Source organism: Ixodes scapularis, unplaced genomic scaffold (genome assembly GCF_016920785.2).
Source record: "Ixodes scapularis isolate PalLabHiFi unplaced genomic scaffold, ASM1692078v2 PGA_scaffold3__209_contigs__length_174095766, whole genome shotgun sequence".
In the NCBI taxonomy this organism is placed as follows: Eukaryota; Metazoa; Arthropoda; class Arachnida; order Ixodida; family Ixodidae; genus Ixodes; species Ixodes scapularis.
The window spans coordinates 118,121,772-118,134,699 of NW_024609868.1; the positions used below are offsets into that span (position 1 = coordinate 118,121,772).

The 12,928-nt window shown below is 44.3% G+C and overlaps 1 protein-coding gene across 1 annotated transcript; it reads right to left on the bottom strand.

Annotated features, from left to right (window-relative positions):
• Positions 1-2,651: 2,651 nt before the first annotated feature.
• LOC115327123 (cytochrome P450 3A14) lies at positions 2,652-7,681 on the bottom strand. Its single transcript, XM_042292608.1, has 4 exons — positions 7,468-7,681; positions 6,963-7,148; positions 5,851-6,040; positions 2,652-3,664 (listed from the first exon to the last, which is right to left on the bottom strand). Exons 1-4 carry the CDS (start codon positions 7,495-7,497, stop codon positions 3,351-3,353), a joined length of 720 nt encoding a protein of 239 aa, XP_042148542.1. The 5' UTR covers positions 7,498-7,681; the 3' UTR covers positions 2,652-3,350.
• Positions 7,682-12,928: the final 5,247 nt, after the last annotated feature.

The window sequence follows — 12,928 nt, forward strand, 5'->3', positions numbered from 1 at the left end:
CCCCCCCCCCCAGAAATCAAAAGAAAAAAAAAATCGAGTCCTTTAGTCATAATAGAGGCAATTTATCTAAGATAGCGCGAAAGACACGGCCGCCAATATCCTGAACAGAATGACAGCGCGAACCTAGGTTGAGCTTAGCCACCTCACGCAGCCACCGAGAAATGAAGACGTGAAAGATGGAATGCCGGAGTCGTGCGCTAACATTTATGCTCGCGAAGAAACGCTACTAAAGCACCCCGCTGGGAAACTCACCCTTGAAACCAGGACCATTCGCGTCCTCCGAGACCAAACAGAATGAGATAACAGCGCCACTTTTTAAAGACGAGTCAAGGCATGAAAGTTGATTTTTATGGCTACTGAGAAATGGCACTGCAAAATGGCGCCACCGGCTTTTGCACCATTCGACCAGAAATAATACGTGCACCAGTGCGATTCCCGGAGTGGCTGGTGCGGGAGAAATGGCGGCGTTGCGATGGCCTTCAGTTCTGTTCTCGAGTACTGATCTGAGTACCGAGTACTGACTTCTCGAGTACGTTTTCAAGGCAGGCTTTATGGCAGTTTCCGTACTGTTGTTCGAGTAACGTTGTATTGACCGGACGTGCATCGCCGTCCTGGAGGTTGAACTACAGCCTTGTTTAAGATGGTGCCCCTGGGACCGCAACCTCAAGTGGCCGAAGATGTTTTTATCGAGGTGCTATTGGTTTAACTCGGCGTTATCAGCGATTACGTAAGTCCTTGCTTATATCGGTACGTGAGTGTCGTATGTAATCATACCGCTAGAAATCCTCCAACAGATACCGACAGATGTTACGCTTTGGGGAACAAGCTCGTAGGTCGGTTGTTTCCAAAACAGCCATCTAGTAAAGAACCATCTAATCAATGTAAAATGTGGTGTCTACATTTTACCGGTCAGATTATATATTTATCAAAACTATAATCGCTAACGGAGTGAGAAGGGCAGGGCTTGTCTTTCGTACACCGGGCATCCAGAGCCCTATATGTAGAGAGTTTGGCCATTCGTTGGGAAGTATAGGAGACAAATGAGGATGCGCCATTGGCCGAAAGCGGGCTGGTAGTGTTCCAGGGCGTTTTGAAAAAATCGAATATGGCCAACCAGAAGTCGGAAATAATACCCTGGCGGTGGTCGCGAGAGCCAAACTCAAAAAGTGCGTCGGAGTAGCGCTCGGTAACTGAAAGTGTGGTGCACGTGATGTTTCAGTCACGGTCATCCAAAATCATGGTGGAAGAGCGCAACTAGCGGAACAGTCAACTTAATACGTACGCCAACCGACCAGGGCCGAGAATCTGCCGTCCGAGCGGTCACACACTGTCCGAGCAAAACAGAGTTAAGCGGCACATTCATTTCTTATTATCTTTCTGCATGATCATGATCGAAACATCACGTGCACCCTATTTTACGCCATGAAGGGTTACTACACTTCACTCTTACGCGCTTATTAAAACCATATACCAACATAAACCTTTGATTAGAGCAGTCTCTCGCTACTACCACTAGGGGATTCTTTCTGGCTTCTGGGAGGCTGTGTTCGACAAAGGTTTCGTCTCTAAAAAGAAACGGAAGTGACGGAATTAGCGATATCGTGTCTGATTGGTTAGAGGCTCAAATGACGAAAGTTCCCTCTTTCGTCATTTGAGTCTCTAACCAATCGGACGCGATTTCGTCACTTCCGTCATTTCCGTTTCTTCTTAGGAAAAACGAAACATTTGTCGAACGTAGCCCCCTGGTTCGCCACGAATGCATGTCAAGCTTACGTTCTGCGTCTGGTGCACGCCCTGCCTCTGCCTGCGCCTCCCATTGACCAAACTCTCTCATACACGACTCTGCCGGCATCCAGCGGTCGCCGATGCCTTTGGCAGTGCTTCGGCTGCACGAGCGCGCTCGGTGTGAAGGAGATGCCGATGCACTGATGAAAATAAGAATCTCTCGCTAGAGGCGGAACAAATGAAGCTTCTTCATGCCAATCTTACGTCGTCGGCGACTCTAGCCCGTACGAAATAACACATATTTTGGGCAATGAACGAACTACTGGAAACAGATTTGACGAGACTATAGGTTGGTTCAGGTAGCGGGATAACCAGAGGCTGCATAATGTTTGATCGTGAATCTTTTGCCAATGGCAGATTTATAAAAAAGCGGCGAGTACCTTATCATGGGCATGCGTTTGACACCCAATGAAGCCTCTTGCGGCGTCCTTATAGAAATATCTGCACTTTTTTTTTATGTGGAGCGATGATAATTGCGTGGCTCGGGACCCGCTTCGCCCTGCGTTGTGACTTCTTGCTAAACAATCGGGCAGCCGATGAGTGAAATCATGCGATCGGTAGGGCATCTCGAACATTCGTTTGATATTAATTCGGAACGCAGCCGCGTTACTTCGAACCGATAGAGACAATATAGCAGAGCAAAAGTTCATCGTCACGACCCTCGTCGTTTCTGTGGATTTGCTATCATCGGCTAAACGAGTGAAGCTTATAAAAAGAAAAAGAGTGCGCAACATCGCAACGGGTTTACTGCGCCTGTTTTGTCTTGTCGGTGATAGTAACCACTCAAAGGCAATGGGTGCCGTGACAACGCGACTTGATTGCACTCATCGCTTTGCAGCGTCGCCTGCGGACAGACACAAATGGAGTGGCGAAGTATAGCGGCATCTCAAACCACAAAGAGAGGTATTTGATGTGACACCGAGCGGGATAAATATAAGTCGTTCTTCCCCTCACGCTACACACTTTATTTTACGGTAAAGTCAGTATACGTACTCCTCAACCCCGACTCGACACCCTAAACTTCAGTGACAGGTTATACAAACGCTTTGCGAGAAAGGAGAGGCACGTTTATACATTTTCCAAATATTAGTGTAGCCAGAGAAAGCGCGAGTGCTAATAATCACTGTTATCTATGGAAGAAAAGTAGATGAAGAATCGCCTACGAGCGGCGGAGGTGAGGACAATGCGAGCACCTTGGGTGTTACGTCAGCTGTCACCTAAAGGAGTTGATTATTAGGTCACTTAATGTTTTAGTCTGGACTTGTCTTTTTAAACACTCCCCTCTTTGCTTCTCAAACAGTTCTAGAATCGAATCGATTACCCAGTAATTTTGTATCAATGCTTTCGATTCACATATTCTTAATATTTTTCGATGAACTTGATTGCGAGTAATGCTTTCTTGTCCAAGGTATGATTTGTCTTCTCTGATAGCGGAGTTTAATAACTCTTCGATGTATGTAAACTTATTTGTGCATGTTGGTATATCTGCCCCCGAGCCACTTTCGCACGAAAATTTCCTCTTGGCGTAGCAGCGTTGCGTAAATCGCGAATAATTAAATGTGGATTTATCCCCGCGTCAATCGCGGTGATTGAGTTCCCGCGTGTTCTGTATGAAAAGAGAGGCGCGCTTTCTTCGGAGCGCATTTTCCCGGAGGTAGTGCCTCGCGTACCTGCCAGGCGAGAGCGCACTTGGCGATGACGTCCAGCGAAAATCCGCAGGAGACCTTGCCCACATCAACGGGGGCCTCCTCCTTGGCCTTGCGACCCAACACGTCCAGCATCTCGTCCGCACAGGCGTCGATGATGCGCGTCATCAGCTTCATCTTTGCAGATGTGAAGCTGGGGTTCATCAACGTCCTCACTTTCTTCCATTCGTCACCTGCGTCGACATAATAGAGTGAAGCTAGCGCGACGACGACGCACTAACACTTTGAGAAGAGAGGCGTGGAAGTCGCCCGGATAAGAACTGTGACGACACGTCTGCAATGGAGTGCGGAACATTTTCTTTTCTTTTCTTGCGTAGCTATAATGTGATTTCTATGTAACTATTCAACTCTACTGTGTTGCACCATACATTCGGGCGCAGCTAACGGCGAGAAGAAAGGTCGCGGCGCTGGCACTGTATACTTTATTGCTTTGCCAATCGACAGCCCAGGCAGATAAAGACGACGAACGTGGTGACGTCGCGTTTTGGGCACCGGTTGATTGGCACCGTCGACTCGAAACATCGGCTCTGCTCGGACCTAGGGTGAGACGAATGACCCTCTGCCAGACTTGTACCGTACGCATTACAAGTAATCAAATTACTTGTAATCGATTACTTTTTGGAGTAATTTTGTAATCAGTTGATTACTTTTATTAGGCAGTATTCAGAAGAGTAATCTGATTACTTTTTGAAGTAATAAAATTACTTCTAACCGTTACAATTTGTCCACGGGACCCCCCCCCCCCCCCCCCCTTCCCCCCCGGCACACGCCTTTTCTTTATGAAATGACAAAAACAAAATTTGCTTTTTTTTTTTTTCGAACGGAAAAAAGAAAGATTTTGCGGAGCTGTAGGAAACAAAGTCAATCTCTTTCTATGTACAGTTTCTGTGGAATGTCCGTTTTTTTTTGTTTGTTTTTTATCTGGGATTGGGAGTGGGAAGCTCCAGGGAAGCCACAGTGCGTGACAAAGGCCATTCAGGGCGAAGTTTAAGGAAGCGGAATGTAGCTTTGTGAGTCCTTCCTTCAAACTAGCCCCCTCACGCACACACACACAGAAATAAAAAAATTAAAAAAAATCCTGCTTAGGGTACCTACTCGCAGCCCGTAGGAGAACCAGAACCGAAGAATGCCTAAAGCGGATGAAAAATATGACAAAGGCAGTTGAAATATTTCCCAATTTCCCCTACGTGGGCTTTGTGACAAGCAATGTTTCGAGTTGAGAAGTGGTCGGGGCGATCTCTTCCACTAGTGGATACTACACATGATCCGTTTCAAATCCTGGAGCAGCTGCTCTTTTGTATAACTTGCGCGCTCATCCACATCTGAATAATAAAATGAGCGACGCAAACTTCGAGCGACAACCCTTGCTCAAGCTTAACAAGATCTAGAACCTCCTCCGCTCGCCCACTCGCACACAGACACACACACAGACACTGCGAACGCCTAAATCATTAAACGTCTTCAAACGAATTCTATGCTTGTGTCCGCATTGTGAAGGTGCAACGACCACGAAGAGGGAGCTAGTTTCTCTTCTTCAATACTTCTGCAAATGTGAAATATAGGTTGGAAGTATTTAATTGTTACGAGCGCTAAAGATGTGTCTTCACACAATAAAGTAATCGGAAAAGTAACAATTACTTCTTTAAGTAATGTCCAATTACTTTTGCCGTCGAGTAATCAAGTAATCTAATCGAATAATTTTTAGCCAAGAGTAATAGTAATTGTAATCGATTGCTTTTTTTTTAGTAACGTGCACAAGACTGCGGCCCTCTGCAAGCTGCCATCTTCGTTCACTGGGATATGAACCTCAATTAACGCATGCACATCAGCTATCTTCTTTGAAATATCTCTGCACCGCTGATCAGTCACAGCCCTGTGACACAGGTTTGCTTGCCATTGAGCGGTGGAAAGGTGTACAGCTAAAACCAGAAATTAATCTGACTATTCTATGTTTATTTTTTTTTAATCCTTTTGTATATTTATTGCGCGCGTTATTTGACTGTCGCAGCATGCGGCTGCGCTGAGGAAAAAAAAGTGTTAAGAGGTTCAGTTAAAACGTTTTTAGAGGTGTGCAAATAGTGCTTCAAATCGAGTAGCGCAGCGTCATCCCTAGATATAACACGAGAAAAAAGTTCGATATACCGTACTTGTTTCTTTCAATGTGAAGGCTTTGAATGAGGCCACCGGTATTCTATTCCAACTACTATTCTTACATCGCTAAAGAGTTTTCGTTTTTTTTTTTTGTAGCCGTTTCTTGTAATGTTTTAATACTGTCGCGCCTGTGACGTGACAATATTAGACGTAGTAATTGTTTCGCAGTGCGGAAATAGTACTTAAGCGCTCGCTTGAGACTGCTCACCTTTGAGGAAGAGAAGAGTCTGAATGTAGGGCTGTATGCTGATGCTGGGCTCCGGACGGTCGTAGAAAGTCTGCGCTTCCTTCACAACGCACTGCTTGATCATCTCTACGTCGCTGATGATGAAGAAAGGAACCGCCCCCTTGAAGTAGCCAAAAATCTTTCCGTATTTTTTAATCCAATCCTCCATAACCTGTTTGGGCAAAACGAGAGAAATATAGTTAAAAAAAAGGAAAGGAATAGGCTAGGCACGATCGAGTGCAGGGAAACAGGTGGTAACTTGAGAGGAGAGTATACGAGTCAGGAGTACGCCAGGTGTGAAAAACTTAGACAAAATTCCTTCAAATAACTGTGGCAAAGAGCTATCTTGGTTACCGGTTTTTTGTGTGTAGAAAAATGTACGCATACACTGAGAAAGACAAACTTTGACGCGCTTTGTGTCAAAAGATTGGCAAAAAAAGAATTAAAAAAGAAACAAACGCTCTAAAATTATCCAGGTGGTTTAATGATGCTGTAGGATAAGTTTTAGAAAATATAAAAAAAAATTAGGTTCTCAATGGAATAAAAAAAAAAGATTCATCCTATGACTGTGCGGCTTGACTTTACCAGATCCGTAGTTTCTAAGAAACGACACCAACAAAAATGTCTCAAACACAAGACAAATTCAATGAACAGATGGGACCCTTAAATAGAAAACGCACATCAAAGACAAACAAGCGAAAGAAAAACTGTTTTCACAAGTATATTTCACTTTTGGGGCGTGCCAGATGCCCGTCGTTGGTTTGGCACGTAAAACCCAAAAATTTGACTTTGATATTTTACTTTTAACAGCTGTGTAATCGCGCAAATGATAGCTTCGTGTTTTTCCTTTCTATGTTTGCTGTGTAACGCCTACGCCACAGGGCCCCTCTGTTCCATAAAACTGAGCTGTGATTGACACTTCTCCGTATTTTTGTCATCCTTTAGAAAGAGTCAGTGTTGGGTAAATTTATTGTATTTAATCTCCTCCATATTGTTTGCACTCGCGTTTTCTTTTCGCTTACCTAAAACTTGATTACTGGCAGCCATAAGATCGAATTCAGGCGACAGAAAATAATGGCAAGTCCGGGACTCACATTGATTCTGTCTTTCCTGAGCTGCTGCCAGTTGCCAAAAAGGAGCTCGGGCTCCGGACCAGGGATGCCTAGACGCTTGAAGAATCCATGGCGGTATCGCCGCTTCAGCACCCAGATCACACCGCATGTTGCGAGCAAAGTGGAAGCGAATATCCATATCATCCATAATGCAGCCTCCATCCCAAACTGGAAAGAAGAACACAAAGAAAACTTGGCAACTGCTTTCACACGCATCCAGACATGCTCAATACTCGGCGGGACGTCAAACATGTCCAGTCATAGACAACATAAGCGGAAACAACCAAGCACAGACAGAAAGATACAGGTGGTGCTTCCTCGCCGCGAGACGTTGAACTGGCAATGATACATGGCGTACAAACTGAAGAGCCGTGGCCCCGGGTATCCGATTAGGCCTGTCTTAATCTAAAACCTTGAGTCAAGCCGCCTTGTCAGTTATTTCATTTCTTCTTGTCTCAGGGTTCAGATTAGGATCTAACCAGCTTACCTGCATACTTTCGCTCTTTGCAATAGGCATATCTTATATCCGTGTTTTGGGATCCTTTAAATGAGATTGGCTTCCACACTTTTTGCTCAACTTCTTGCGGTTGAAGATGTTTCCATTTTCTGGGCGCCTATACCTGGCGGCTTTTAAATCATTCACGATATGCACGAGCATGCAATAGTGATTATAACTTACGTGCGTACGCCAGCAGGTGTGTATCGATAGCGCGCAGTTATTATGCATGATCAGGCTGACTCAGATAGCAGTAGGCGCCGCAATCTCGTCCGTATGCAATATCTTCTTGCTGAGATGAAAATGCCATTTTTTTTTCTCTTCTTTTTTTTTTGGTGCAGATAACGGCCATTCAGATGTCAGTAGGTAAGTCCACTACCCCCGAGAAAAAAGAAAAAGAGTATAGCTTTTCACTATTTGGATTATGGAACAATAAATCTAACTGGACTTCTTGCTGGAAACCTGAAATCCAGTTTGCAGACAATAGTCTGCAAACTGTTCTTTAGTTTTCAGCAAGAAATTTGGTCCGATTTCCTGTTCCATAATCCAGTTAGCGAGAAGTTATACTGTTTCTTTTTAGGTAGTCCACCGACTCGGCATATTTTCTCTAGAGCCTAATGCACATGAGCTTCCTGCGTGGTAGATTTCCCGTGGCCTGCTGGAACCACTTTTTGGTAATTCGTCGCACGCACGGCTGCAGATCGGATTTCACGTCATCAGTGACTATAAAAAAGACGTCAGTTTTTTTTTTTTTTTTACCTGAAGCGGCGATAGCATCTGGGGACCATGTGAAGGTGTACGCATGCCCGCAAAACGTGCGAAGGGCGTACGACGCATCTGGAAAATGCCCCAATTCAACCAGGCACCAGCCTATCATGACGTTGCGTATGGTCACGTGAAACCGTGACTAGCCGGTGCCCACTCGGGGTAGGTCATCTTCACAAGCAACAAGAGAAAGTATATGACAATATGAAAATTTAGTAAGCATTGTTAAAGAAAGTTAGGGAAGTTCTGATTCGAGCAAAGTGGGAAAAAATAGAACTTAATTCGAAAAGCTGGTCGGATAAAGAATTAAGTTCAAACAGCCATAGCGGGACGTCAAAAGGCTTCTAGGAAAAACAAATGGGTAAAGAAATGCGGCAATACTAGCTTAAGTGGGTTCAAAATTATATAAATTCTAGGAAAAAACAAGAGGCACGGATCCGTGCTAATTCTAATCAGGATTAGGATAGCAAGACTGCAGTGGATTATGAGGGTATATCCAAATAATATGGACGTGTCAAAGAGGTTATAGCAGCATATTATTGCACAGGGGCGAAAAATTATACAGGCTTGATCACATTGACAAAGGCCAGGGGCACAGATTGCGCGGCGAATGTGCCGTCTGTGTCTTTCGCGCTTGGTTGCACATGTGCCGTGTGGGTCGTTAGTGCTAGATTGTTCATTATTTTTATTGTCTATTTTTTCGTTTATTGTCTTCATATACTTTTACTTTATGAACATAGTTTTACTTATTTCTTCATTTATTTATGTGTTTTTATCTTCATGCATTTATCTTATTTTTTTATCTAGTTTATTATTTTTTATTTATCTTATTTTGTTTATGTTTATATTATTATTATTTTTCGCATATGTACTAAATTTTTATCTGTCTATAATCTTTATTTACCCATTATTTTATAATATTTATTTATTTTTATTTACCTTTGATATTTGTTTTTATTTACTTTTAGTAGTTATTTTCATTATAAATTGTCATCCGAAAAACTGCCACCGTCGCGAGCACTTTAGTATAAAAATCAATAGAAAAAAAATATATATATTTATTGACACATTTATACCATCTTCGGAAAACCTCGAGGCAGGTTTATCCAAGATGAATTGTCCCCAGATCGCCTGCTCTTTGAGTATATTACCAGACACCCATACCAGCTGCACTTGCAGCTCAGAGCACTAAAGGAAAAACAAAGGCGCTAGTAGCTCAGCTGCTACAGTCAGATTCAAGATGGCGCAAAAGAAGGACGTGTGTGGTTGCAGATCAAAACAAAATTGGTGGCAACGTCAATTTCTCGCGTGTTTGGGTGGCTGAAAGGTGAAATTACACTGTGATTGTATTAGACTAGGCGTTGAAGAATGTAACATTTTCATGTCTCCAGAAAAAGTTCGTACAAATGCAATGCCCAACGACACCGCAATGACGATAAGCCTAATCAGAAAGAAACGACGGATGTGTCTGGGTCACACGCGGATGGCAAATCAGTCTCATAAACCACCTGGAAACCCAACGCCACACGCATGCCGTAAGACCTGGAATATGTACTAAATAAGATACACGTCCAGTTAAACGTGCTTACCGCCGAAATGAAGTGCCCAAGACCAAATAATAATAATCCACAATCAGAAGTCACCGAGTCGCGGAAGCAACTTTCTCAGCGAGGGTCTGATTTAAATCACCCGGGCCAGAACTACCTGGCTGCTGCATCATCAGGATGGAATCATGACTCAAGCAAAACAATAAATTCGAGATTGAATGCCGAGGCCCGAACGCGGGGCACTGCAAGGTCCCGAGTAGTCGAAGCGAAGTTTTGATGGCAAAGGAAGTGGCGAAGGTCATGTTACGCAAAGTATAAACCACCTTCAACAGGCTGAGGCCAATTGTGACGAAGGATAATGGTTACACACAATGGACCCTCGACCGCAAAAGAACCAGTAATGTACTTGATGCTGGATTGGATCTTCTTCCTTCTTGGTAGTCCGGAGGAAGGGGCTTGCGTTGGTCCTTGGTGGCAGTTAGCGGATCGGACGGAACCAGACGGGTCTAGGACTTTTCGGTGTAAGGCGTTTTGATGTAGGACGTCTCGGTGCGGACTTTTCGATGCACGGACGTTTCGGTGCACGAACATTTGGGTGCACGGCCAATCAAAATCGCGAGTTTTTTTAGAGCGCAGCTCTAAGCCCCCGCTTTGGGGTTCAGCGGCGTCGCAGTCAGCGTAACCGCGAATTGAATTATGGGACGTCTTTTGTAATGACGTCACACGTGACATCGCGTGTGGTGTCACAAGGATAACGTCGTGACGTTACCCTCGTGACCTTCGTGAGGGTAACCCTCGGGGGGGGGGGGGGGGGGCAAGGGGGGCGTAACCCTTGTAACCGTCGTGAGAATAACCATCGCCAACCTCACGAGGGTCACGTGGCGTCACACGCATCTAACATTGAATTTGGCGAAAAAATATTTTGGGCTAATGTTACCCTCGTGACGTCACGTTTGACGTCACGTGTCACGTCACTAGGGTACAAGTTTCAATCTGAATTGAGCGGAAAAATTGTCTCGCTAAATTCAGCGGGGAAGGAAGAGGGGCATACCTTCCTCTCCGCACCCCTCCCTCCTCGTCCTCAAGAGCTGCGCTCTAATTCGGAGTTAGAAATAATTGTATGCGTCTTTCTTTCTTTTTTTTAGTTCTATCTAAACGTAATAAGCACTATTTTAGCTAGAAATTCATTTCTGAACTATATAAAATTGTAAACTTGGTCATCCATTTACGGTCACTTACTGATATCCGATCTAAGTGACTTCGCACCCTAATGCGTCTGGTGCATCATCATGTGATGCACTAGACGCATCACATCGTGTTTACGCGTTGGGTCAGTAGAAGCGTTCTTGGCGTCTCCTGTAAGGGTGTCGGCTTTATCACTGATAATCCGCGTAGAAAAGGCCTCAACAGTAAGAATCTTGAGAATGTTTAAAGTTACCGGAGTCTGTGGTTTGAGACGTTTGAACTTTGAGACGCCCTTCTTATATATGTCCTTTTTTTTCACGACGTTTCCCATCTTTTACCACACTCTTGGTACTTTTCAACATAATCAACATCCATCAGGTTGCCTGCACGCTCACCGCTTTTTCCTTAAGCTTCAGAAGTTGTTTCCGTACGATAGCTCAGAACAAGTTGGAATGTCTTCAATTGTGCGTCAACGGCGAAATCGTACACCATCGATTGTTTAGCATACCTTGCAGGAGAAATTGAAGTTCATCTCAACCGTCACGCGTCGCACATTTTGTCATATAAATCGAGTCATAAAGCACATAGTTTACGTTTATTATCAAGCATGGTTCTAACAGACTTATAACCTACTTATAGGAATTAAGAAAAAAATAAACACGTAAAAAAAATCTTCCCTCCGGAAAGTTTAGGCAACATCAGTTATCTGCTGTGGATGCCGCTCAGAAGTGCATTCAGTATCGGTACTTAAAGACGCAGGCTTCATATACCACTACTGTTCGATACAAGGCTGCAGCACATATATTTTGGGCAAAAAGTTGCAGATCGGCCTACTAAACCTCACAGGCAACAACGATCACAACTGATGGCTCGGTTGAACAGACAATAGATAAGGAAACAACCGTGCTTACAAACAAGGGCATTGACATCACGGAGGTTGCAAGCGGTATTCTATTTACGACCCCACCCCGTCTCCAAACATTTTGGGCAAAAAGTTGTAGATCGGCCTACTAAACCTCACAGGCAACAACGATCACAACTAATGGCTCGGTTGAACAGACAATAGATAAGGAAACAACCGTTCTTACAAACAAGGGCATTGACATCAAGGGGGTTGCAAGGCGTAGGTCTAATGACGACCCCACACCGTCTTCAAAATAACAAATATGTTATTTCTGGATCGGCGTGGTTGTTCCAAACACCCAACCACTTTGTTTCCAGGGCATTGGGAAGCCTTTCACAATCACAACAATGATTTGAACATCCTTTTCAAATTCGCGAAAAAACCTCTGGCGCTCGTCGTGCACGCGTTCGTCGAGATTGTCGTTTCCGGTCCTATCAAGCACAGGAAACAAGCTATCTTACAGACCATGTGAGGGGAACGTCCGCTGTCCATTGTATTCAAGCTACTGTAGCTTGACTACTTTTAGGAGTAGTTTAGTAACCTTTAATTAGATTTTTCATTTCGATGCTTAGTAGTTTACTTTAATTACTTTTTCGCCTAAGTTCAACTCAAATTACAAATTACTTTCGAATTTTAGTGGTAGGTTTGCTTATCACCAAACATTCCTGTACAAAAAGAGATAAGATGTTGGAAGATCAGCTGATATATGAGAAGAGGGGAAAGCGTGTAACGTAGGCAGGGGGAGGGGAGAGGTTTGGAGGTTTCGAAGCCCTCTAAACGTTTCACGAGCCCCTCGCCGCAACAACCCTACTGTGAGGTGCGGGGAGTAGACAGACACGTCGCAAGTGAGGCCCAGTAAGTGCAGGATTAGCGCCGAAGACTGGCGTTCTGTTATTCCCCAAAGCGCAAAGAGACTTGACACATTTCAAGAAAGGGCTGGTCCCCACTTCTCCTTAATCATAGGAACTCTCGTCCACAACGGGAGGTGTACACAATGCAGCCTCACCCAAAGAAGGCAACAAAATGCAGCACTCGCTCTGAAGCTCATCGG